This window comes from Calonectris borealis, chromosome 4 (genome assembly GCF_964195595.1).
Source record: "Calonectris borealis chromosome 4, bCalBor7.hap1.2, whole genome shotgun sequence".
NCBI classification, from domain to species: domain Eukaryota; kingdom Metazoa; phylum Chordata; class Aves; order Procellariiformes; family Procellariidae; genus Calonectris; species Calonectris borealis.
Window position 1 is genome coordinate 25509963 of NC_134315.1, and position 24871 is coordinate 25534833.

General features: G+C 36.1%; 1 protein-coding gene across 1 annotated transcript; it reads left to right on the forward strand.

Annotated features, from left to right (window-relative positions):
- Window positions 1–754: 754 nt before the first annotated feature.
- On the forward strand, window positions 755–20743 carry DTHD1 (death domain containing 1). Its single transcript, XM_075150541.1, has 10 exons — window positions 755–1025; window positions 4812–5622; window positions 6123–6453; window positions 7129–7308; window positions 8177–8421; window positions 10541–10705; window positions 11282–11571; window positions 12886–13130; window positions 19802–19859; window positions 20454–20743. Exons 1-10 carry the CDS (start codon window positions 755–757, stop codon window positions 20741–20743), a joined length of 2886 nt encoding a protein of 961 aa, XP_075006642.1.
- The last annotated feature ends 4128 nt before the right edge of the window (window positions 20744–24871 follow it).

Here is a 24871-nt window from a genome sequence, read left to right on the forward strand (position 1 = left end):
AAAGTGTCAAGCAAAATTTCAGTCATTAGTTATTTGAACTTTTAGCTGTTACTGCTTTTTCTTTACGTTTCTTCACCTGTTATATAAACACACCCCAGAAAACATTGCGAGTTTCTTAAAAAGTCTATTACTAATAAATAATTCTTGCTAATCACAAGATTAGATTTGTATTGCTGAAACCTACATATAATTCAAATGCATCATTCCGACTGCATAGCAGTTTGGACCTGTCCCACCTATTTGATGTCTCTGAACAACAAATGAAATATGGTTGTCAGAAAATGGTGGCAGGTGATGTACAGCATTTCATGTTAGCTTGCAATGAAAACAATTCCTTGTTGTTGGTGACTATATAATCATGAATTCACGATTAAGCTTGATTTCATAGGTACTGATCATTTACAGCCACTGAAGTGAGAAATTGCTCAGAGCTCCTTGAAATTTAAGTCAGCTGAGTTACATAACCTCCCTTAAAGGTGCATGGTGTACATTGACATCTCCCAGCAATCCTTGCCTGTAGTTGCAGGAGAGCCACTCCTTTGTGTCACCTAGTAACTTTTTAATAGTCAACATCAACTCAGAGTTTCTGAGCTGGAGTTTGATTTGTCAGTGTGTGTGGAATACAGTACTTCTTTAAACGCTGTTTAGGCTACAAACACTAAACAGTGTAGTAGTCTGAATCAAGGACAATACCTTGTGGAAGTGTTTGAGCCAAAAAAAAATTGTAGTAGTATATTCTGAACGTAAAATGGAAATGGCTGAAGGTAAGATTAGACCTGCAGGCAAATCAGGCCAACTCCTGGAAAAAATCTGGCACCTAAACTTGCTAGCAAGAGATGTGCTTCTGAAAAGTGATCAGGATAATGAAGGTATAGCAGAATATGTGGTTAGACTGATCTCTCTAACAAAAGAGCTGAGCAGATCTCTCAGCCAGCAGCTGGAGAATGTTACGGAAAGTATTCAAGACACCTGCCACTTGCTGAGTGCTCTCCATGACAAACACAAGGAATTGACTGCAAGTCCAGGCAAGTATGGAGGGACTTACCTGTAAAAAGAATGGACTGGGTATATTGGATGCTAAGTTCTGCCATGTGGTGATGCTGGGGGACCTTACTTTTCATTTGTTAATATTTCAGTATTTGGTCATTCATTATACCAAATGAATTCATATTTCAACAGTTGTATCACAGTATTTTCAAGCCTATTACGTGAGATTCAATGTAAGATTTGTAATTCTCATTATGTGAGGAAAAATAAATAAATAAAATTAACTAAACAGAATTGTTTCAAAGTATTATGTATATTATACTTTGGTGGGTTTATCTTGGCCAGACACCAGATGCCCACCCAGTAACTTACTCGCCCTCCTCAACAGGACGGGGAGAAAATAAGATTGAAAAGCTCATGGGTCAATATAAAGACAGGGAAATCACTTACCGTCATGGGCAAAAGGGACTCCACTTAGGGAAAAAATTAATCTAATTTTTTGCCAATTGAAATAGATTTGGATAGTGAGAAACAAAGGCAAAAAATTAAAACAACACCTTTCTCCCACCCCTCCTTTTTTCCAGGCTCAACTTCACGCCTTCATTCCCAATTCCTCTACCTCCTCCTCGTCCGGAGGAGCGCAGAGGGATGGGGAATGGGGGTGGCAGTCAGTCCAGAACAGTTCCCCTCTGCCACTCCTTCCTCCTCATACTCTTCCCTGTTCCAGCATGGGTCCCTCCCATGGCCCACAGTTCCTGTCAGGAAAACCTGGACTCTCCATGGACTGCAGTTCCTTCAGGGGATATCTGCCTGCTCCGGCCTGGGGTCCTCCCTGGGCTGCAGAGTGGATATCCGCTCCAGCCTGGTCTCCTGTGGTCTGCGAGGGAATCTCCCTGCTCCACGCCTGGAGTACCTCCCCTTCCTTCTTCTCCGGCCTCGCTGTTCACAGGACTGTTTCTCACACTTTTTTCCTCACTCCTCACTGTCCTCTGGTGTGGTTGCCCTTTCTTAAGTACGTTTTCACAGAGGCAGCACCAGCTTCGCTGGCAGGCTCGGCTCGCTCCTGCAGCGGGTCCTTGTGGAACCGGCTGGAGCCGGCTGTGTCCGGCAGGGGGCAGCCCGGCCCCTCCTCACAGAGGCCGCCCCGCAGCCCCCGCTGCCAGCGCCTCGCCGAGTAAACCCGATATATATAGTCCTCTACAGGTAACAACATAGTTTAAAAGGTGACGATAAAAATAGGACTGGCTTTTGCCATCTTAGTGCACAGGTAAACACATGGAATTTAATTTCTTGCGTTTATATTAACGATGTGGATATAATGATGGTGTTATTTATTGTGAGGACCAAATCCAGATTTTATTCCTGAAAAAATGCAGGATCATTTTGTGACGAATAAAACAAACTCTCTTTCCTCAGAAACAACCTCTTAACAAACATTCATCACAGTAGAAAAGAAAACTAACGTTTCCGCATTCAATAATGGTCTAACAGCATGATGCATAACAGAGAAGAGAGAGACTCCAGGCAGAAATCTTTAGCTATGTCCACGCTTATGAGTCTTCGTTCTACAGGTTTATAAAGTGTCTGCAATAATAAAAGAACATTTTTGGAAAAAAAGGACCTGCTTCCAGGCTCCAAGATCAAGCTAACTTTGCCTTGTTGGCCTCATGGCCTATGTGATTTTTTTTTTTTTTTTTTTAGATTTCTAAGAATTCAGTATCGTTCTCCTTCCAAAAAGCTACTTTCCCTCATCTGACACTTTCCCATGAAACAGTCAGCAAAAAGGTTTGAAGACAGTTGCATATAACTGCCACTGTATTCTAAGGCCGTGTTATCAAACATCAAAAAAGCACAGAAAGCAAAGTGTTAGAAGAGTGATGGTGGCGGGGCGTAACACAAAAGAAGGCTTATTTCGAGGTTAACCTTGTAACAGAATGCAAAAAGTGTCTTTTCATGCGACACAGTTGGGTAGTGTAAAGTTACAAGGCTGTGTCTTTGCTTGGCTTTAAGAACTGCAGTGTTAGGAAAAGTCACATTCACAGTATAGGAAAATGCCATTCTTTTGAATGACCCTGTTATCTTCAAATTTGATTTTAAGCAAGTTTAAAGAGCTGTACGATTTGGTTTGGGTTTTTTGGTTTTGTTTAGAGAATGCAAAATTCAGGGAGGAAACAGGTCAATTTTGGCGATTTTGCCGAAGCTTGAACTTTGCCTTACAGCGGGGCTGGGAAGTGGTCTTTTACAACCTCTTATGCAAACAAAGCTATGTTATTTCCAATCCTTTTGTTTTATTTCTCAGCCCTGTTAAACTATTTAGAAGTTCTTCTTCACCATTGTAAAAGTGCCCCTGGAAAAACAGCAGTACCTTAGAACAAACATATTTATTTCTTTGAACTACCAGTGGAAAAAAAAAGTATTAAAAATGTGTTTGCTTCTTTTTTTCTTTTTTTTTTTCAAATATAGTCAAAATCCAATAACAAGTCATTTGGGAACTGATAAAGCATTGCAAAGGAATAATTTTTAGACTGAGTTCAACACGAAAAAAACGTTATTCTGAACAGTACTCTTTGTAGGTTTAAATTAATCAGATGCAAATAGAGATGAAAGTGAAAGGCCTATCTAGATCGTCTAAGATCACACATTGATGTGTGATGATATTCTTACTCAATAAAATTATTTTCCAAGTTGAAAACCTTGAGATATTTATTTACCTTATATGACGTTATTGAAAAAAAGTGAATGTAAGCCAGTGGTTTCCCCTAAGACTTGTATCAGCCCTTTCTGTTGTCCTTCCCTCGTGTGTCTCCGTCCATTATAAGGGGAGAGCACACCATACTGTGTTTCATTCTGTACAATTTTCTTATTTGTATTGACTTTCACTGGATTTAACCTGCAAACCAAAGCTTTCCAGGATCTCATGCAGCAAATAGAAATAAGCAAGAAATTTTCTGAGAGGTTTACAATATACCTAACTAATGAAGACACAGTTCCAGTTCCAATCTCTCCAATCCAGAGATTGACAGCATAAGGTGAGGGGAGAGCTGAAAGTAATACATCTGAAATCCTTGGAGAGAATATCTGGAAGGATTTCTAAGAAAAGGTGCAAGATAAGAAAAATGAATAGGTTAAAGAGAAAATCTTACATGAATGGCACATAATGATTGTGTGCCTTTTGTGCATCCTTCTTCACCAAGTGTTTTTAGTTATACGCAAGAGCAACTTCCACCATTCCTATAACTGGATGCTACAAACTGCTGAACTTCAGTGTTGTATATGTGATGGTGGTTTTGTGTTATCCTCTATTCTCCATAGCAAAAATTCAAAGCTGCTAAGCATGTTTAATATTGAGCCCATGTATAACAGCTCTGTCAGAGACCCATGCATTAGAATCTTGCAGGATTCAATTTTAGGAAATATATATAATTAATGTTTAGTTTTAAAGCTCTTCCCGAATTGATTTGACTATTATTTACCAATTCCATGCTTTAGACAGATTGATTGTCATTAAGAATTTAGCTAGTGTCTGATCATTAGAAAGGTGTTCATTAGACTTGCCACAGTAGTACTTTGACAAATACACAGTTAGTTGTACTTGGACAAGTACACAAATGTACTTGCCCGTATTCAGTTCTTCAGAAATTCACTCAAATTGAATAGCAATAAATGCAAAAATACTAAACGGAAGCCAGGAAATACATTGTGCTTCACATATTGAATGGCACTATGGAATTAGGTGGAATTCATTAGGTATGTGTTTAAGAGTTTTCACATTTTTGGCTAGCTTTCATGGCAAAATTCAATTTGTTGCCTATTTTTTTCCTCAGACTACAATGGAATTATAGATTGTCTGCAGAAAGTGAAGGATTGTTTGATAAATACAGTCTCACACCTTCAAGAGACAGAAAATAAACTTTACGCTGCTAACTGCAGACAAGATGATGATTCTCAGATCCAGACTGCTCAAAATGCTTCTAGAGGAACAGATGTTTCTTGTTCTGAAGGAGAAGCAACAGACTCTGTGCAAGCATCTTTTAGTCCCAGTCAGCAATCCGAAAGAACTCCTTCCCTGAAGATGGAAAGTCAGAATGTTAATCAAATCCAGCCAAATGAAACTAAAACTGTGGAAAAAGATGTTGTTGCATCATTAGCTGAAAATGTATCTGCTCGAGGACAGTACATTAGCAGAGAACCTCCAATGAAAAACGAAGATAGTGAACACAGACTACTAATGAACTTTGTTACAGAGGAAAAAGATTGCAATGGAATGGATAAACTTCATGGAGGTAGCTTTGTTACTGAAAAGTCTCCAGAAATGGCTTTTCAAGATGCTTTTACGAGCAGTGAGGAAGGCATTCTATCTGGGGCATTGAAAGACATTTATGACAGAACTGTCACAAATCTTTTTGAACAGGAAAAAAAGGCTGTAGTCAAAGAATCTTCAAAAGGAGTAAAAAATGAAGAATATAGACTGACAGAGCAAATGGAAGACAGTAAAATGGAAACAAATAATGAGATTTGTAGGAATGACATAATTACCTTCACATCTTCAGCACAAACATGTGATCTTACTGCTGTGAGTCTTTCTATGAATGATCCAGAAGAAGTACAAAAATCTAGGCACTGGATGAACAAAGAGTAAGCACATATTCTTGGTTTTAGGGACAGATGTACATAAGTATTGCTTATTAGCACACATATAAACATCTGTGGGCCCAGAAACTCAGTATGCATGTATTGAACAGCTGCTGGTCATGCACATAATAGCAGTTTACAACTTAAGCACGCTCAGTGAAGATCTTCCATTTGGTCTAAAGTAAACTGTAACTTTCTATTTGATTCCATAGATTTTTTTTTATGCCAGAGAGGAACTGAGTCACAGCCAGTAAAGTCAATAATTCCCAAATTGTTGGAAATCAGTAGGAAAGGACCCCAATTAGTCAGTTTTATGATAATTTGTAAGCTGTTCTGAAACAAGCTAAACATAAAAATTTTCATGATTTTCCCATCTGTTCATAGACATATATTTTTATGAATGATCTGCTTAGCACATCATTATAGTAAAGTATTTAATTAAAAATACAAGACACCACCCCAGCCAAAATACAAAGAATCATATTTTATATTCTTTTCTCCAGATTTCTAGTGGAAGAGCGTGGTAAGAATGAACGTGAAGTAGCTTGTTTTATTAAAGCCCCTGCAACTGCTCTGGAGAATCTGAAGTGTAAGATAGTCAATGACACTAGTTCCTTGGTGGTGGATGATTCTGAGGAGCTGGTCAGCAATGTCATCAGTATTGAATGCTCTGATTATGAGAAAACAATCCCTTTCCCTATCAACATTGCAATCCCATTTACTTCATGCTTCAGAGGAAATTATCGGGAGATTGTGGTGAAGGTGACTGATGTGAACTTTCAATCAAACTACTTAACTCCTATTTCTTTGGAGGGATACCAAGGAAACCATAAGGTTGGTAACCTCTCATCTAAACATTGTAAAAACATCATTCCAGGTTCCCAGTTAAACCTCTGTGGAGTTATACAAGTAAAGTTGTCATTAAGCCGTATTGCCCACTATGTGGGGTTAAATTGAACTTTTCTTCCTACTTTCTCAAGAACTAATTCTATTTGAAACCTAGTATTTAACAAGGTCCTTTTTTCATTCGTAATGTTAAGGCAAGTACTTGTTCTCACAATACTAATGATTAAGTAATGGTTCATGATTTTTGTAAGTAAGTGCAATATGTTGCATTATTTGATAAAAGTAAAAACTTAAGGGGAATTATTTTGCATTCAGATCACAGGAAAGTAACACAATTCTGTGTGTATGAGTCCAAACTCCATCTCAAAGAAACACAGGATGGTTCTTTTTTTTATCTGCAGATGAATTGCATGGGGCCAGATTCATCACCCAGTTTACAAGCTTATTTCATTTCACCCCAGTCATACACTGGAATATTAATGACATCACATGATGACTAGAGATCACCAGATAACTGGGCATCCAGGTGGCAATAATGTTAAATTTATTTTCATTTCACACCTTGCTCTATAAATAACATTGCCTTCTCAAAATGCTAATCTGCTGCGGAATACAGCTTCCTTTCCCTCCAATGTACTCTAACTCCACATTCTCTTTATGCAGGAAACTTTTGCGGAAGTGAAAATTTATCAGCTGGGTGTTTTTTCTGTGTTGTCATGCTTAAAGAAAGAAACATTTACTGTTCCAAAGGTAGGACTCTCACAAAAGCTGAGCGTGGATTCTAGAATCTCTTTCTATTACCCTCCAGAAACGTTCAGTTCTCCAGCACCCATGCAATTAAAGGTGAGCTTGAAATACGCAATACTTGTTCCGTAAGTGTTATCTGATCAGTTCTGAAGCAAAGATTCCAATAATGTTAAAGGGCAACCTGTTCCATTATTAGAAAAAATGAAAAGTTGTTGCAGCTCCACATCCTGTATAGACACCAAATGGTTTCCTGTCACCTTTGTTAAAGCCACATGATATTGTCAGTAGTCAACATGATATCTCTAGCTAAAAGGAAAAACCATCTAACTTTGTTTGATATACTTCAGAAAATACAGTTGTTTTCAACAATGACATAAGCATCAACTCCAAACTTCAACTGCTTGGCCCAGTGTTTAAGTTAATGGAACAATTTTTCTCACCTGACCTTCATCATTTGTACCAGGCAGCGCAATAGAAGGTTTTGTCACCTCTTAGTCTTAGGCTGAGAATAATCTCAAAATTTGCTTCAGTTATAATATGTTTCTCCCTTCCCCCATAAAAACATTGATTCTGAGCTACAGAGAAACTAAAATTAACAGTGAAAAAAATAGAGATTTGAAAAATCTTAGAAAATTATCAGTCTCTGAGGGAACTCAGGAGTTTCAAAACTTGAACTTAAAGCAGGAACAAAACAATCAAAATACTTTAATCAGTAAAGGTTCCAGTTTTTGATGACTTTCAAGCACTTGGTTGTACATTGTATAAAGTGCTGATATGTTGATAGGGTTGTTCCTGGGTTATAGAGAGGAGCCTAAAGCTTCTGTGATAGTCCAAATTCCAAAAGATATTCAATTCCAAAAGATAAATCCAATTCCAAAAGATAAATCAATTTGTGAAAAAACAGGCATGTAAGAGAAGATTTATTCATTTGAAAATTAATTGTACAATTGCTTTCTGTATTTAGGTTCGGCCAATTGAACCATCATTGGTTTCCACATTGAAAGCAAGACACGATATGTACCACTCAGTGATATCTACTAGTGCACTGGTTTATATCCAGCATCCTTCAGCCCAGCCATTTAACAGCTCAGTCACTATTACTCTACCCTGTCCTCCAAACCCAGAAAAAAAAAGGCAAGGAGATGAAACAGAACATGCAAGAGCCATTAGTGCTACAATAAAGAGGGTTGCTACGGCATACCATCCTCGGTAAGAACAACTTCACCACAAATTCAGCATTTTCAAAACATCAAAATGAATTAATTTTAACAGTTGCTAATTAATAATTTTTTTGTATTAAAAATGCGTTAGTTCCTTAATACAGTCTGCTATACTTAGAAACGTTATTGGAAACACTGGAGCAAATCCCCACAATTCTCATGCTATAGCTTGACCAGGAAAATTCATATAGTGTTTGATGTATAATCTTTAAATATGCTGACCACTATATTTCTAGCAGGAGTCAGAATGAAAAATGTGTGGGGTTTTTTCAGCAAGAAATGTTCAGCCATTTTCAGCAAAGCCAAACATTGAACACAGAGAATAACCACGTCTCAAAGCTGCTGTGATCGTTATTTTACCAGTCGGTGGTTTGGCTACCCTGGCCTTTGAATTTTCTGGTCTATACTTCTACACATTCCAAAGGCTACCTGAGTCAAAATTTATGACCCAACGGTTTGGAGTAGGTCAGTTTTGTGGTAACTGCCGCACTAGGGAAAGGCCCAGATATTTCAAAAATACTGACTACAAAATTTCTAAAACTTAGACCTTTTGGAATGTCTTAAAAAAGCATTAAAACATGGGGACTCCTAAAAAAATCTCTAAATTTCAGTTGTTAACAGGCAATTCAATAAAATTTATCCATCATGCACATGAGGATATGGATAAAACTTTTTTGGTGGAAAAAAAGTCCAAAGGTGACCTCATCTGTTTTGACAGTCAGCAAAACAAATGGTGTTTTTACCATCTCATGCAGGAAAAAAACCAATCTGAACTTACCATTTGATTTTTGTCCTTCCAGTTCTGCTACCATGGGCAACTCCAGGTTCAGAAGTGCTTACTGGGATTTCTTGTAGAGACTAGCTTGGGACAAGAGTCAGCTTTGAAGTACTTCTACTTTAGGTCATTAAAGAGTTAGCTTATTCCTACTGTGCTAAATATAATCTTTTTCAAAATTCATCTACATGCCAAGAATATGATTGTCTTGAAAATAAGCAAGGTACAGATGGAGAAGGCAGACAATGTTCTAGCTTTCCATTTCTGAAAAACTTCTCAGATCATGTTTTAAAGAGCTCCACACTCACACTGGTCTCTTAGACTAGACATCCATCTTTATCACAAACTTCAGATTTGGGAAGGATGCCCATGTCAGTTTATGGGAGATTCAAATTTCATTTCCTGTACCAGAAGCATTTAATTGTGTGGCAGTACCCTCATGGCATCTGTCTGTTCTTAATACCAGTCTAAATGGCACTTTAGATTCTCAGTCAAAGCACATCCACAAAAAGACCATGGCTTGATTGCTTATTTCTATACAAGTTCTCAGAAAATGATGCCAACATTTTCCTGTATTTGCACATAGGCTGAGGCTGTATGCTTGAGAAATGCTTAGGCTGTCCTGTCTGGAGTATTTTCTTTTTTGGATTGTACATAGGGTGTGCATTTGAGGTGAACAGGTTATTCACATCCAGTTTTAAAAAATTAATAAGGAGAGGTGTGTGAGAGAGAGTTATGGGCTTCTGTAAAAAAACCCTCATGTTTCATTCATTAGAATAAATTAGCCAGAGCACGTCATGTCACAGTTGCTTGATTCTGAGTGTGATATCAGTAATCACCTGATTTGAAGAGAAGCTACTTTTATTTTCTCTGTTGAAAGAGATAATGGATAATAGTCGTCTTATTTTCTAATTTCCTTTGTGGTTATTGAGTAATATTTGCTTCTGGAAGAAAAGGTGGGTTTTTTTTTTCTTCCCAGAGATCTACTTCTAGAGAATCTAAATCTTGATGAATGACTCAAAAACAATCCATAATAATTACTGTGCATGATATTAAACAATAAATTAAACTAGATTCATTTAGATAGAAACCTTCCTTTTTCCTTTTTTTTCCTCTTTCTGGAGAATCAAAAAAAAAAAAAAAAATCTCTTAACAACTATGTCACTTACATACTCTGGAATATAGTTCCAGATGTGTTTTTCCTATCTTGCTGAAAATCTACATGTAGTCATCAAGGACAGCAGAAGGGAAAGCAGAGCTACAAATACAAGCTTACTCTTTCTGCAGGATCTATTTTTCATTATATTTTTCCTGTAATTCCTTGGCTTTCCAGGGCAGTGAGTGCTTCTGTGAGAAAAAATGGGGAGAATCTCAGTGATACTTTGAAATTATTAGGTCACAGAAACAAAGAAGAGGGGTGGAAGGTGTTTGATGATGTTATTATCCAGAATGCACGGAATGGGCTTGTATCATTTGAACTAAATGAGCATTTAGAAAGGTAATGTATGAATAATTTAATAAAATTTTATTTACTAAAATATTTACTTCCAAGTATACGGAACAATGGAAATTAGTAGAGTTAAGAAATCATCCACTATTAATTATTAACTTGCCAGCATCTCTTTCTTCCACTTTGCAGTATAAGATCATTTAGATTTGTTACTCATAATTACAGAAAATATAAATTTGTTTAAATATTTTTTCATCTATAGACTGTACACAATGTAATATATACAAAACTTGAAACAGGAAATGCAGATATTAATCTTAATTTGAAAATGTGATTTAGCTCTCTAACGACAAGACTGTTTGGATTTCTTACTGGGAAATATTTTCTTACTTTTATCTAAAATTCGTATGTATTTGAATTCATAGATACAGAATCAATGTACTCTGCACTATAGAAGCAGGCAAATTGCCACCCTTTCATATGTTGGAAACAAGAATGAAAAGGAAATAGCAAAAGGTCCATTGGAGACTGAGCCCTGCATTATTTTGCATAATAAATTGCTAACAGTTGATAAAATGATTTAAGATAGAGCTATTTATTTTCTTGCCTTTTTTTTTAATACAGCTTTGTGGTCATTCGCTTTTCGTTCTTCTTGGAAAACACGTATCTTCTCCTCTTTGCTCAGGCTCTGGAAGAAGCTGTTTGTAGCACAATGGCTAATGTGATACTGTATCGGAAAAGAGAAAACCCATATAAAATAGTAGTTTTGCTCTCTGCATCCAAAGAATTGACCTGCAAACTTCAAAATCTCCATGAGGAGGGCTACTTTGGTCCCCCAGAACCTACGCAGCAGTTCCCTTTAAGAGAAGGAGAGCAGATTCATTTTAGATTTAGAGGCAATATTTTTGCTTCAGGTAAGGTAATTAATTCATGCATCTGGATGAACATTATCAATCACCTCAGCTATTCAGAAATACTGCATGTGAACATTAGTAGATTGTGATTAGTCACAGCACATTTTGTTATTTCAGTGTTTTATTTCTTGTAAATGATAGGCACGTAAACTGTTGGTAAACTGCTCCAACCGAAAAATAAAATGCACTAGTTGAACAAGACCCTGAGCAACCTGCTCTTAGGTGACCCTGCTTTGAGCTGGGGGGTTGAACAAGATGATCTTCAGAGATCTCTTCCAACCTCTGCCATTCTGTGAACCTGGTCCCTCGGAAACAGCTGGTATTTTATCTTTTATTTCAAAAGGGCAGGATTCCATCAATGGCTTTTTAATATAAAGAACATTTGATAGGAATTAAACAGATTCCAAACACAAAGAAACAGTCTGCTATTTAATCTGTGTGAATTCACTTAAAGTGAGCAAGATTAAACACTGAAATCCAGGGCAAAATGTTGCTTTTCATGAGTAGCATTATGAATTGAGATGATGAGGAAGAGCTGTTACGCCGTTTCAATTAGCAACCTCGAAAATTCCATGCAGTGGCTGCCACCATTCAGAGATTTGCTTAAAGGGAAAAGAGATAAGAAGCCTCAGAAAAGTTTTCATCCAAAATTACCTATAGTCTCTTCTGTCAGTTTTGGAAAGAACATATAAATATATATTTGTCCCTCTGAACATTTTGTACATAAGCTCTCCCATTGAAAATTCCATTTACCCTAAAGAAAGGACTATTCTTTAAAAAAGAGAGGTCTCCAGCCCCCAAGGAATGTCTGCTCATATATGCAAAGATAGTATTATAGATCTATCAATTAAAATGGAATTACAAATCCTAAAAATGCACCTACCTCTCTGCCTCCATTCATTTTTTTGTTATGGATGGACAGATGTCCATCCTGAATAACCGGAAAGCATATACTTCTAATTCCATTCACAACACTGTTCTATTTTTATTTCTCTCTGTGTTCTGTACTTTATCCCTTTCTGTGTTCCTTACTTTTCAACTTGTAGCACAGCCTTCACCACCTATCCCTTATGCCAATCCCTGAGCCCCCCAATTCAGGGGCTAAGACAGCTAACCATGAAGACATTTCAACTACTGAAGCAGGCTGGCAGGAATGTTTGAACCTCAGATATTCAATATAAAGTAATAATAATGATAAAGAACAACCGAATGTTATGTGATTAGCTCTATTTGACTCACCCTAATGAGTTATTTTAAATGCCACACATCTGAATACAGTGTAGAAAAAATATTTTTTTTTTGTATGGACTGCAGAGAACGGAAAAGATTTTGGAAAAGTCTACAGGCTGATTTTTCATTCACAAAGAAAACCCAGGCTGGAGCTCCAAATTAAAGAAGTGGATGAATTCGGTAACCACAGTTCACCTCATTACAAAGGAACAGCAGTGTTTTATAAAATTACCAGAGAGATGATAACCAAGAAATGGGAACAATCCTTGCCGTATGGTGAATATCAACACCAGTCTCCACTGTGTAAATTAGCACTAACGTTACCAAAGGTGGGTTTCTCATTTGATAATGTTAGAGATCTTTCCCTTTTTCCCTTACTACATATTTATTAGGCAAAAGGATCTTGGTATGATTTTTGCTTTACAGATACACACTGGAGTCATTGATGGAGCAGTTCTGATCCATCAGCAATGTACAAACACCCTCAGAATTTCTCTTAGCAGGTGGGAGGGACTCTTATCCAAGCACAAGCATGGAAAAAAATGTTTAGCAGAAGTTTTTCACCCATTTGCTCTCCCCAAATGGTATGGCCCTGAGAAATTATTATTTAAGTTTCAGTTATATACTTCTTGTATCCTTGTCTTGGGAGTGCTGAATTGCAAATTGTAGGAGCATTAAATGGTTCATGTAACCTATCTTTCTCCTATGACCTGATTCTCCTATTATGCCTGGTAAGTCTGCAATATAGCCATGTGGGCAATTATCTCAATCTCTGGTGAAAGCTATCGCTACATGAATTAATCTTTAATATTCCTGCAATGAAATCTCATTGTAATCTTTTCAAGGAGCCTAGGTATCAGCACCCTATGTTGTACAAAATGCTGCTGCTAGACTACTGCTATTAAATTTGCATACATTTTAATGTCAAAATATGTACAGTAACAGTTGGTCTAAATCTCTGGTGACAAGCAGTAGCATCTCTCTCTTTTTAATTTCATTGACTTCACTCTTCCTTAAGCTATCACCTGCAAATATATCTTTTATTTCATAAGCATACCTCTTGATTTCTCTCTCATCTTCATTCTCCCAAGTAAAAATTAAGAACAATTAACTGCAGAAGATTTTAAGAGGAGGTCTCTTTTAGTGACAAACTCCATATAAAATGTAAGTTTTCTTTTGAGAATCACATGCTTTCAAGCACTTTGCTTTTCCACAGAGCTAGCATTCCATGTGCAGTATTCACAAAGAGGGAAATACAAACTCTTGATGTCCAGTGGGATGATTAAAAAAAAAAAAAAAAATCTGTGGCACACCCTAGGTATCAGTTAGTTTTCTTCCATCCACCTGCAGAGCTTCCATCCTGTTGTTCCACTTTATTTAATCTTACTGTGTAAGAAGAAGAAGATTTAAAGGATTGAACTGCATTAATATTAAACCACAAAGGTAATTATCAAATGTCTTAGATTTGGGTTGGCATATATGGTCTACTGCTATACATATTAGTCCTTAAATGTTCTATTCGGACTTTTCAAAACAAGTATTTCTGACTACCCCTTTTCTCCTACTAAATTTAAGGCCACGTTTCCTCTTTCCCAATGTGGCTGAGATCTTGAAGTCTGGTCAATCTGTGTAAGTGTGTGAGAATATATAATACATATAACATATATATGTGGGTACACAGTAGCACCCAGGCAGACTACTCATTTAAATGGAAATAAACGGAGGAACTGTATGACATGATCATTGCTGGTAAATTAGAAATTAGAAATTAAGTCAAAGCTCAGGAATGGTGATAGCCTTTGGGAATATTTTCTCTACACCTATTTTTTGAGTACTGGCTCCACTTTCAACTGAATCAGTTCAAGCACAGAGTACCCAAGTCTGATGCACAAAAAGTCTGCTTAGAGAGACAGAGTTATTATATCACTTCAGAAAATCAGCGTTGCAGCATCTTACAAATAACAAAAATTTTTCTTTTGCTTCTGGTAAATATATTTTAAGAGGTGCATTTCAAAGAAGTCAGAATCTTCATTAAATGCAAATATTAGGCCAAAAAAAGTGATCAAAATGCTTGAAAACATTTACATATTGATAAATTTTTCATTACATGATTTGTATTTTCTGTCTTACACAGAATGAAATACCTCACTCTAGAATGAAGAATAGCATCAAAATAACATGTTCAGTTATGTTGCAAGTCATCTTAGTACACAAAATGTTATACTTTGCTATAGTTGGTGAACCCTCCTACTTTTTGATCTATCTTCCATCCATCCGGTGTAATAATTTAAGATTATGCTTAAATGCTTAAAGTCAGGTTTTTTAATAGAGAAGAAATATTCCTTAATAATTTAGCTAGTTCAGTTATCATCTTTTTGAAGAACTATAAAACATCAATGAAGCTGATTTTTTACTTTAGTGAATACCTTACTATTGGTATATAAATACACAAAGCAAATGAGAATTTCACCCACACCACTATCTAGTGGTACAAAACATTCATTAACACAAAGTTATAATGTTGTTCACTCTTTTGCTCTTCATACCTTATTCCAGCCAGTAAATCTTGAATTCCATACTAAACAAACTCACAGACATTTTAAGAACAAAAAATAGTCTCTTTTGACTTGTTTGCTGGCTGAAACATAGGAAAAAAAGAGTAGGAAAAAGCGGTTGGCTTTCTCAATGGAAGATGATTCCTAGTAAAGTCCCACACAGATCCATGCTAACATATTCATCAGAAATTTTGAATAATTAAGTGAAAAGTCTGATGACAGTACAAAATATTCAGAGTACTAAAGCTGTTTGTGAAGAATCACAGAATATAATGATACTGAGTGACTAGAAAATAAACTAGATCATTTAGATGCCAATAAGTGTTTTGCTGGGGTGGAAGTACATATCTAATTTTATACTGATACTTTTATACTAAATTACCTATTACCACCTAAAAAAGGAATCTTTGGTCATTTTGCTCTCTGAAAACTTCCAGAGCATTCAGCAACAAATAAAAAGGTAAGCGGAATGTTCCAAATTATTAGACAACAAAAATGAAAACAAGATTATGCCATATATCTATGAGGCACCCACATCATGACTGCACTCTGCAGTCCTGGTCATAGAGCTCAGAAAGAGGATTTGGAAGAAGAGGACAGAAAGAAGGTGATCAGAAACATAGAGTAGATCAGAAACATAGTGTCTCTCCAGGTAGAGAGACAATACATTGATGATAACACTTCAGGCAGTTTCGATAGAATTTGAAATATTGTGTACACTTATGAATATTATGGAGGAACTGAAAAAGGAATGATTATTCCCCTTTAACAGGATATAAGTACAATGATATTCGTAAGTCACAGATGTAACCAATAATATAAAAGAACGTACTTTTTACATACAAAAGTAATCAAACTCATTTTCACCGGGTATTTGCAGCAGTTAAAAATGTGTTTGAGCTAGAAAAGGAATTCACTGAAGAGAGACAGAACCCTATATTAAACGTAATGTTCCAGATGCAATTAAATGCCAGAACAATGAAAAGGAAATTCTAATTACTTACCATATCTTATTATGTGTTCTAAAATTATTAACAGTGATGTAAACACTGACAGTAAAAATTAACATAGGAACTTTATTCTGTTTTTACTATCCATGATCTGATCAACAAATTTTAATCAGATATGTCTTCACATTTAGGTGGGCTTTCTAATGAATAAAAGAAATAGAAGAAAGTAGTTAAAATTGGATGAGAAAACACAGTTATGAAGAAATTTAATGCACTAATTATACAAACAACTACACCAACCATCTGTCAAATGCAACTGCTATTTACCACTTCATTAACATACAAGTCTTGTGTTAATGTTCATATAATATGAACCAAGACTGGCACTGTCCATAATTAGTCATATGCTGATGTTATTAATGTATATTGCCAAAGCACCTAGAATTATCTGACCATATTAATGTGTGTGGACATACACTCAAGCAACGATCCTTCAATTTTGCTAGTTTCTATCACATGTATGCTACTACAGTACAGCAATTAAGCTGCCACAAATCTCACAAGCATATTCAAATATAATGCTCAGTGTTCATATCTGGCCTATTGATAATGCTGTGTTGTTTACAGCTCACACTAACACAGCTGCTTACAGAATTCCAGTTGTCACAGTAAGGCTCTCATGTCTTAAATGTGAATTAGTTGACTCTAAGTAGTAGCATTGTTGATGGACTTCTCACTTGCTCCCAGTATGCTGGGGGAGTCTTTCATGGTTTGGGAATAAAATCCCTGAAAGAGCAGTAAATGCAGGGTAAGAACAGCAAAAATTATTTACATTTCTACTACTTTGTTGAGTTAATAAATATCTTCAGTTTTGTTTAAACATGTCAATGGATTAGTTTTAATACACATCAGATCACAAATACTCAGTGTTGCCGGTAACAATAGAAATTTTCTCAGCAAAATGAAATGAAGTTTTGGCCTGATTTTGATTGTGACAAAGACAGATGGAATCTTTTTAAGGCAACCATTCTGGCTACATTTTCATTCATTTCTGTAAAATTCCCACCTAAGTTTCTCTTGAATTGTGGAGAGAAGACAGTAACTATATAGATTATAAGCCATTTTTATATGTATGTGCCCACATTATCTACTGTCTTACAAATATATTTTGACAGTGGTCAAAGCAGTGCTTATTTACTTTGTAGGCAACCATTCACATCAGTTTTTAGTTTAAACATGCTACACTTGTACAGAAGTAAGCTGATCTTCACTAACGATTCCTGTTATGGAGCTTTCATTTCCTCAGCATTAGAAAACACTGGTTGGTCAAACCTGTTATTTTCAACACAAGTTAAATACAGTGGATTAGGTTCTGATGTAAGTATGTGTGTGCATATCAGTAATATTTCTACTGATTTCAAAGCAGTTGTATTTATGTGAAACTGGGCTAAAGAGTTTAAAAGGTTAATTTATCCTTTTCTGTCTGTCCTGTTTGATATGCTAGTAGAGTCTGGTCATGTCTGAGAGGTCCATTTGACAGAGCACTTCAGTATTGCTGGCTGAAATCAGAATGCTTTGCAAAAAGACATTGTTGTAATACATAGAAGCATTATCAAATTACTATTCTGCTGAAGTTTTATGTCTAATGACTGTCTAACAGCAAAATAGCATGTGATCCTCTGCTTCAGAAAGGCAGTTGCTTAGCTAATTGAAGGGCCTTCCAGACTAGAAAACTGCTTTGACCGCTACAAGTATTTTACTTACGCTGTCAACCACAACAGTGGGGCCACGTGCCCATGCAGCTGAACCATGGGTGAATTTAGTGCTTCACCACAGATATTTAACCTTTAAAGGCAGATTTAATGTTTTGGATCTAATGCATTGTATATTATTACACTGTTTCTAGACAATACTCATTTTCAATTCTTATCATTTTTACTACTATTTAACATTAAGCAGCATAAAGTGGTTCAGATTAAAGTCAATGCATGGGTAATTGAGTTCATCTACAATAACTTTGAAAATCTCATACAGACCTTTGAGGTGCTAAATTCTCATTAATGAATGAAAATAAGTTTAAATATAAATGCATAATTAAACGAAGCAAAAGAAAGCTCAGTCTTGGAAGAAAAACAATGCCCCCTTCTGGAAGAGCTTTCTACTCCCTTTATTTTGAGGGCTTTTTTTGGCCATGTTATGCTGTCTTCACACTAGGGCCAATGACAGAATTGCTGTAGAAGCACGGAAGACAAGGCAGATTCAGATCTCAGGAGGAGTACAGCACAGGATGGTTTTGCACTGCCAAGCAGTGCATACTGTGTGCATCCTATGCACACTGAACCCCCTACCAAGATAACTGAGTACAGGCCTGGTGAAAAGTTGTTTAATTCACAGGCGAATAGGTAACAGTTATGATTGTATTGACCTTTTGGGTGTGTAGCTCTGCACATATGAAACACGCCCAATATTGAACAATATATAAAGTCTGTATTATAAAAGTACTTAAGATAAGCTCAGCAAGGCTCAATGTGCCGAGCAGGAAAAGGAGAGTAATTTATCCTGACAGAGTTTCATGCTCTTAATTCACAAATAGAAAAAAGAAGCTCAGTGAATTAACCTGGAGCAAGTCTCACAGGAAAAGCTGTGCATAAACAGCCAGGTAATACAACTGAATGTGTGTGACAAAAGTAACATGGGCACTAAAAGAGGACAATTACAGCTTTTAACAAAAAAAGAGCTGAACTTCACTTGATACAAATTAACGTCTTATTGTGCTCCATGCTTATGTAAGTGATTTCTTGTTCTATATGGAGTAGGAAAAAACAGTGAAGCCCACAAGACTCTTCTCTTTCTCAGTCATTTTTCTTTCTCTCCAGTGTTCAGAGGAAGAAAGAGGAAGAACTCTGTACTTTCTAATGGAACTTGTCTTTTGAATTCTGATTATTATTAGTGATTTATAATTAAAAGTTGAACCATGTAAAATAAATAACTATAGCTACAAACATAGTATGATTTCTAGACATAACAATAGCTACTGCATACCTAGAAACTGTTATTTTCCTTGAAATAATATGGTATGCACACAGTTGTAATAAGAACACAGAGACAGCAACGCAAAATTAATGCAGTATTCGAAATTAGAATCCATTTCATGTACGAAGATTCCATACAGATTTTCTATACACCCAGTTCCTATACACTGGTCATGACATAATGCTACTGATCGAACATTTATGAAATTGCATAAATTATAAACTTTTTAATAAGATGCAATAAACATCCATTTGATGTAAACAGACTTAGTTTCATTATTTTAATAGCTGTATACTGATTTTTACCTGCTGGTGGTGTTAACTGGTTTTTAATAGACACAAATCTTTTATGTAGTAGGACCAATCTTAAATGCTGATTTACTGCAATCCACCCCCATATCCTAACGCCTCATCCCTTACTCATTTAGTTATTTCTCTTTCCTCAACACATTTGGTTTGATAGCATGAAAAGTTGATCAACCGTCCACGAAGCACAAAAAGAATTTCTTCTGATTCATCGGGTAAGAACACATACATAAAATATTAATATCAATATAATTAATAGTTATATTTGCTATTTACTTTTTTAAATGCCAAGATTTGTTTCAGCTGTAACTGATATTTTAAAATGCCATATTCATGAACCAAAGTAGTTAATGTGTTAAAAGATATTCAAAGAAAAAACAAGTGATCTGTTTACCAGGAAATGCAAAAGCTCTTGTGAGATAATATTGTGATGGGGTGTTTGAGCAGCATATAATTTTCTGTGTAAAGAGATTCCGTTTGTACTGGAAAGCTCCAGTATAAGTTATATATTGGTCATAAGAAATGCCCAAATCCTTTTATTTTATTGCTAGCTTTCCCCATGCAATTCCAAAAGTTATAGATCATTGCTGAATCTGCTCTTGACTAAGTTCACTTCATGTCTCAGTGCGGTTAGCAAAAATTATGTCAGAAATAAGAAGTGATGATGTTTTCATTAAAGTAAAAAACAAACCATATTTAGTTGGGGAATTTACCCACTGAGCCTCCAGCTTTAGAAAGCTTTTCAAAAGAAAGAAAGATTTACATAGCAGAAGAATAATGCTCTTAATTTACTAATTTTTGCCCTTCAGAAGCCCTATGGGACAACTTGCTATATTGGCTTGCAGAAGAGCTTGCAGAAGATAATACATCATTGCTTGCTTTATGCTTACCTGTTCGGCGGAGCATACTTCAGCTTGTTAGGCTGAAGTGCCCTGACAATTTAACACACCAGATCTATGAGCTGCTTTGCTGCTGGAAAAAGACCCTTCCAAGGTCGGCTGATAAAGAGCAGCTCCTGTCACGCTATTTGCGGAAGAGTGGCAGAAGTGATCTTTCAGAAGAACTTCGTTTTAAGTGGCAAAATAAAGTGTTCACTTGACAGAATCACTGGCAACTAACAGCCCTATTTCTCTTCTTTCTTGTTGAAAGGTGTGAATATTTCCATGATATCTTTGGATGAACGAGTGACAGGGATACCAGTCAGGGATCAGACTGCTTATTTATTTTTTATTTTGCAACCTCTTTACTAAGGCAAAGTATAATGGCAATGTCCTTGCTTGCTAAAAGTGAACATTTCTCCTGTGGAAAAGTAAGATATTGAAAATATAGGTGTGAAGGATTATAGACTGGTCCGCATAGGTTTCTAAGGACTTTAATTGTTTGCACATACCATACTCAGTTGAATAGAATCGTATTTCTACATACTTCAAACACTACGAATTATTCACTATACTTTATCAAAATCTTATGAATCATTCCATGATATATGGATTATTCTACATCCAGTAGTAATAGCTACCAGGTTCTTCAGATGAAAACATAATAGATCATTATAATACATGGACAGAGGAAATTTGTTCTTACTTTCAGGTTTGTTAGTAATCAATCCTGACTTTTATATTCTCAGTGAATGTTTTTTATCCTTGTGAATGTCATAGCAGATTTCAGTGTTACCACATGTGAATATCTAATCTGTTTCCAGAATTTACCAGATTTGTTGCCTCACTTTTACCTATCATGTTTCAGGTTACCATTAAATTTGCAAAAAGGAGTATTTCTTCATGTAAGTTTTAAAATGTAGTGCTTTAAAATTTCATTCTTGTGGTTCTTGTGTTGAAGGTTCTTGTGTTGAAGGTTCTGGGTTCTTGTGCTGAAGGTACAGATAGTAAACCAGGTGTATTTGTGCCATTCCTTAGCAATGTATTTTAGTCTCTAAAAACTAATTTCTTTCCAGAACGCTAAGTAAGACTAACCTAATTTTTAAAAGTCAGAGCAATACCAGGGTTGGACTTTTATAATTGTGTTTCTACTGAAATAATATTCTAATTGACAGTCTTGTATTAGTTGCTGCTATATTGCAATCCATCTCATACAACACATCACAAATTTCTCTAAAAGCTGAACTTTGGCATTTCTGTTTAAGGCTCAACGTAGCTGGCAAGTGCTAGTGAATCACACAATTCTGGGAAAAAGCTGACTGCTTGGTATTTACACATACAAATATCAATTTGTGACTACACAGGCTACATCTGTGCGGTTTCCCTACTGCTCTAGCAATGTGCAATAGATGCAGCTCTTTCTTCAAGTCCACGTGTGCATAATTATTTTTTAATTACTGTTATTCTTCTGGATTCAATGCACCAATTATTTTCCTCTTTCAACCCCCTCCCCCCCACACTTTAATAATATAATATAAACTTTAAATATTAATCTAAATCTAAAATTTATTAATCTAAACTTTATTAATATTTAACTATTTAGAATCTCTGTATGTCTTGCTAACAAATTTTAATTGCGATACACATTGCCAGTCTGGATATTTTATTTTCAGAGGTCATATATTTGCAACATTTCCAAATCACTACTATAAATGAGAAAATTGCATTGCAAAAGAAAAGATAAATAGGAATAGTATCACTTAGTTTAATTCATCTATTCAGTAATGTCTCATCCTGTAGGATTATCAGTTTTTAATTGTAAGACAGAATATATGAGGAACTTAACCCCTTCACTGTGACATAACCATCCTTTCCTTTTTTATTTTTTTCTATAAATAAAGATATTTTTAAAATGTAAACTGGCTTCTTATTAGCAGAAAACATTATCACACTTTTCACAGTGCCCTATTTGTCATCAGATCTTTCATCTTCAGTGCCTTCTCTTTAGGAATGAATATTCTGTGCAGGCTCAGCAGATACTGTCAGAATGTACATATATTATGATCATGCTTCAATGTATAATGGTACTACAAATAATACTGGAAATATTGCAGCAAATTGGACTTCATTTTTCCAGCTAAATTAGTATTTGAATACAACTATCAATATTGTGCCACAAGATGGCCTCTGTGTCTAAGAAAAACATGTCTGTATTTCACAGGCTGAAAAATATGTGAATTAAACTCTGCTAAAAACTGAAAGCCATCTATAAAGAGTTGAATACTCCATTGCACAGTATCATTAACATTAGTGCAAAGCAGCAAGTATTGTGGGCATTTCAGTAGCATCTATACAACAGGAACAACTGCATTCAGCCTCCTCTTCCTAGGAATTTTAAATTTTTTTCACATTAACTGAATGGTAAAATTTTATTAAATTTACTCAAGTTAAAAGCTCATTTTTATTAGCGGCAAACACTAATCAAGTAACTAAACGAACCATGTGTTTTATTAAAGAGTGGGAAAAGCCTAATAAGGTAGATGATAAAAAAATTAATAATTTTTAATATAACAATTTAATATAACAGTTCATGTTCTTCTTCTCTAAGGAGGTAACCATTAGGCCCACTAGTTATTTTTCTCTTCTTGCAGTAACACTCACAGTCTAAAACTAGTAACTCATCTTGCTGTGGCCCAGCAAAGCTGAGCTGGCTGAGCTTCTCTGTTCCTCTCCCTCCTCATCTCTGCCACCAGTTCTGCCTTGTGCTGGGGCTTTCCCTGTTGGCTCTTCTTGGTAACCTTCATAGCTCTTGTTCCCACTTTGTTGTTATTTCAGCTCCTCAAAGAGCATGGGTAGCATTGAGCACACACCTTCTCAGCTCACAAAAACATTTTAACAGAAAAGCATATTTAAAATGCACATTTTAACAAACATTTATATAAACGAGTCATGCAAAGCAAACATGCTTATGCCTGCCCACTTTGTTTCCTTTGCTCTACCAGATGTCCACAGGAGCACCCTCCTTCTCTAGGTCTCCCTGACCCCAGGGACTCCTGACAGGAGAAGGGAATATGGGGGGGGTTTCCCTTCATGTTAGGTCTCAATCAACAGGTTTATATACAGATACATTTTTTATTCCAATTTTTTTGTCAGAGGAGAGAGTCTTCCCTCTCTAAAATTCATAGTCTGTAAACAAAACCTCCAAACAAAACAGGTTTCAGACCAAAATGTGGCCTTCTATGCAACAGAACAATGACATCAGCAGCAATTAGACCCAAAATGCAGCTCTTTCTGGCTAAAGTAAATTAAAATCAAGCTGTAGCAGAATCCAAAGAGACCTTATCGAAAAGGGAGGAGCAATGGAACGTCAACTGAGATAGCTCTCTGTTATGGAAGGATGAATATCTGACTATTCTGCTTCTTTCCAAATAGAAAATGCCAGTCACAGGCTGATATGACTGGACTATTGCTGTGGAAAATCCAATTTCTTATCTAGCATCAAAGCCATCATTTGCTTTTCATTCAATCAAATATTGTCTCCTAAATGAAAGGGTTCTCTGAGTGAGATTTAGACTCACCGAACTGAAATCAAAATGTAGGAAAGAATGTGGTCTATATGGGACAAATCTGCTCTGTGCTATGTGTTTTTATTGGCTGTAAAAAATATGCAGGACTGAGAGCAAAATCTGAGTTTTATTGCTTAGAATGGGTATGTTTTCTGCTCCTAAATAAAAGGTGATGCTGCATATTTCTGCTAAATGGTGAAGGCAACTGAACAGAAAATGAGCTGAGATAGGAAGTCAGTTGCTCATAAAGAAACCACCTAGACAACTATAATTTTGCTGACTGAATACAGAAGCTAATTATTTAAATACTGAACAGTTAAGGGAAAAAGAAAGGAAGGAACATGTGTATTCTTTTTGCAGCATTGTTACAGGATGGGTTGCCAACTGTCTGAGACTGATGAAGTGCAAAGGTATAAAGCAGACTTTGCATATTCAACATTTAAAGTACAAATTCTCCTTACTTAGTGAAACAGGGCTCAATAAGCAGGATCATAAGCTGTTGAATACAACAGATGGGTTTAATTAAAAAAAAAAAAAGATGGCATTTAATCAATATCCTATCCAAGCCCCTTGCAAAAATGAGTTACTTTATCCTTTCAGTAGTCCTGGGAGGAGTACTGTTTTCATAGAAATAACTATCTGTAGCAAAGTCATCTTCAAGCGCGAGAGTCTCAACTTAAAAGATGCTCCCAAGAGAAGTGGAAGAGAGCTCACGTGCAGAGCTGTTTGGTGGGGGAGCCTCAGAGGAGGCTCCTTCCAGCTCTTCTCAACACCTTGTTTCAG

Coding starts and splice junctions, on each gene's coding strand:
- DTHD1 (XM_075150541.1), top strand. CDS start 755: ATGGCTGAAGGTAAGATTAGACCTGCAGGCAAATCAGGCCAACTCCTG. Junction 5,623..6,122: donor AGGCACTGGATGAACAAAGA/GTAAGCACATAT, acceptor TCTTTTCTCCAG/ATTTCTAGTGGAAGAGCGTG. Junction 6,454..7,128: donor GATACCAAGGAAACCATAAG/GTTGGTAACCTC, acceptor CTCTTTATGCAG/GAAACTTTTGCGGAAGTGAA.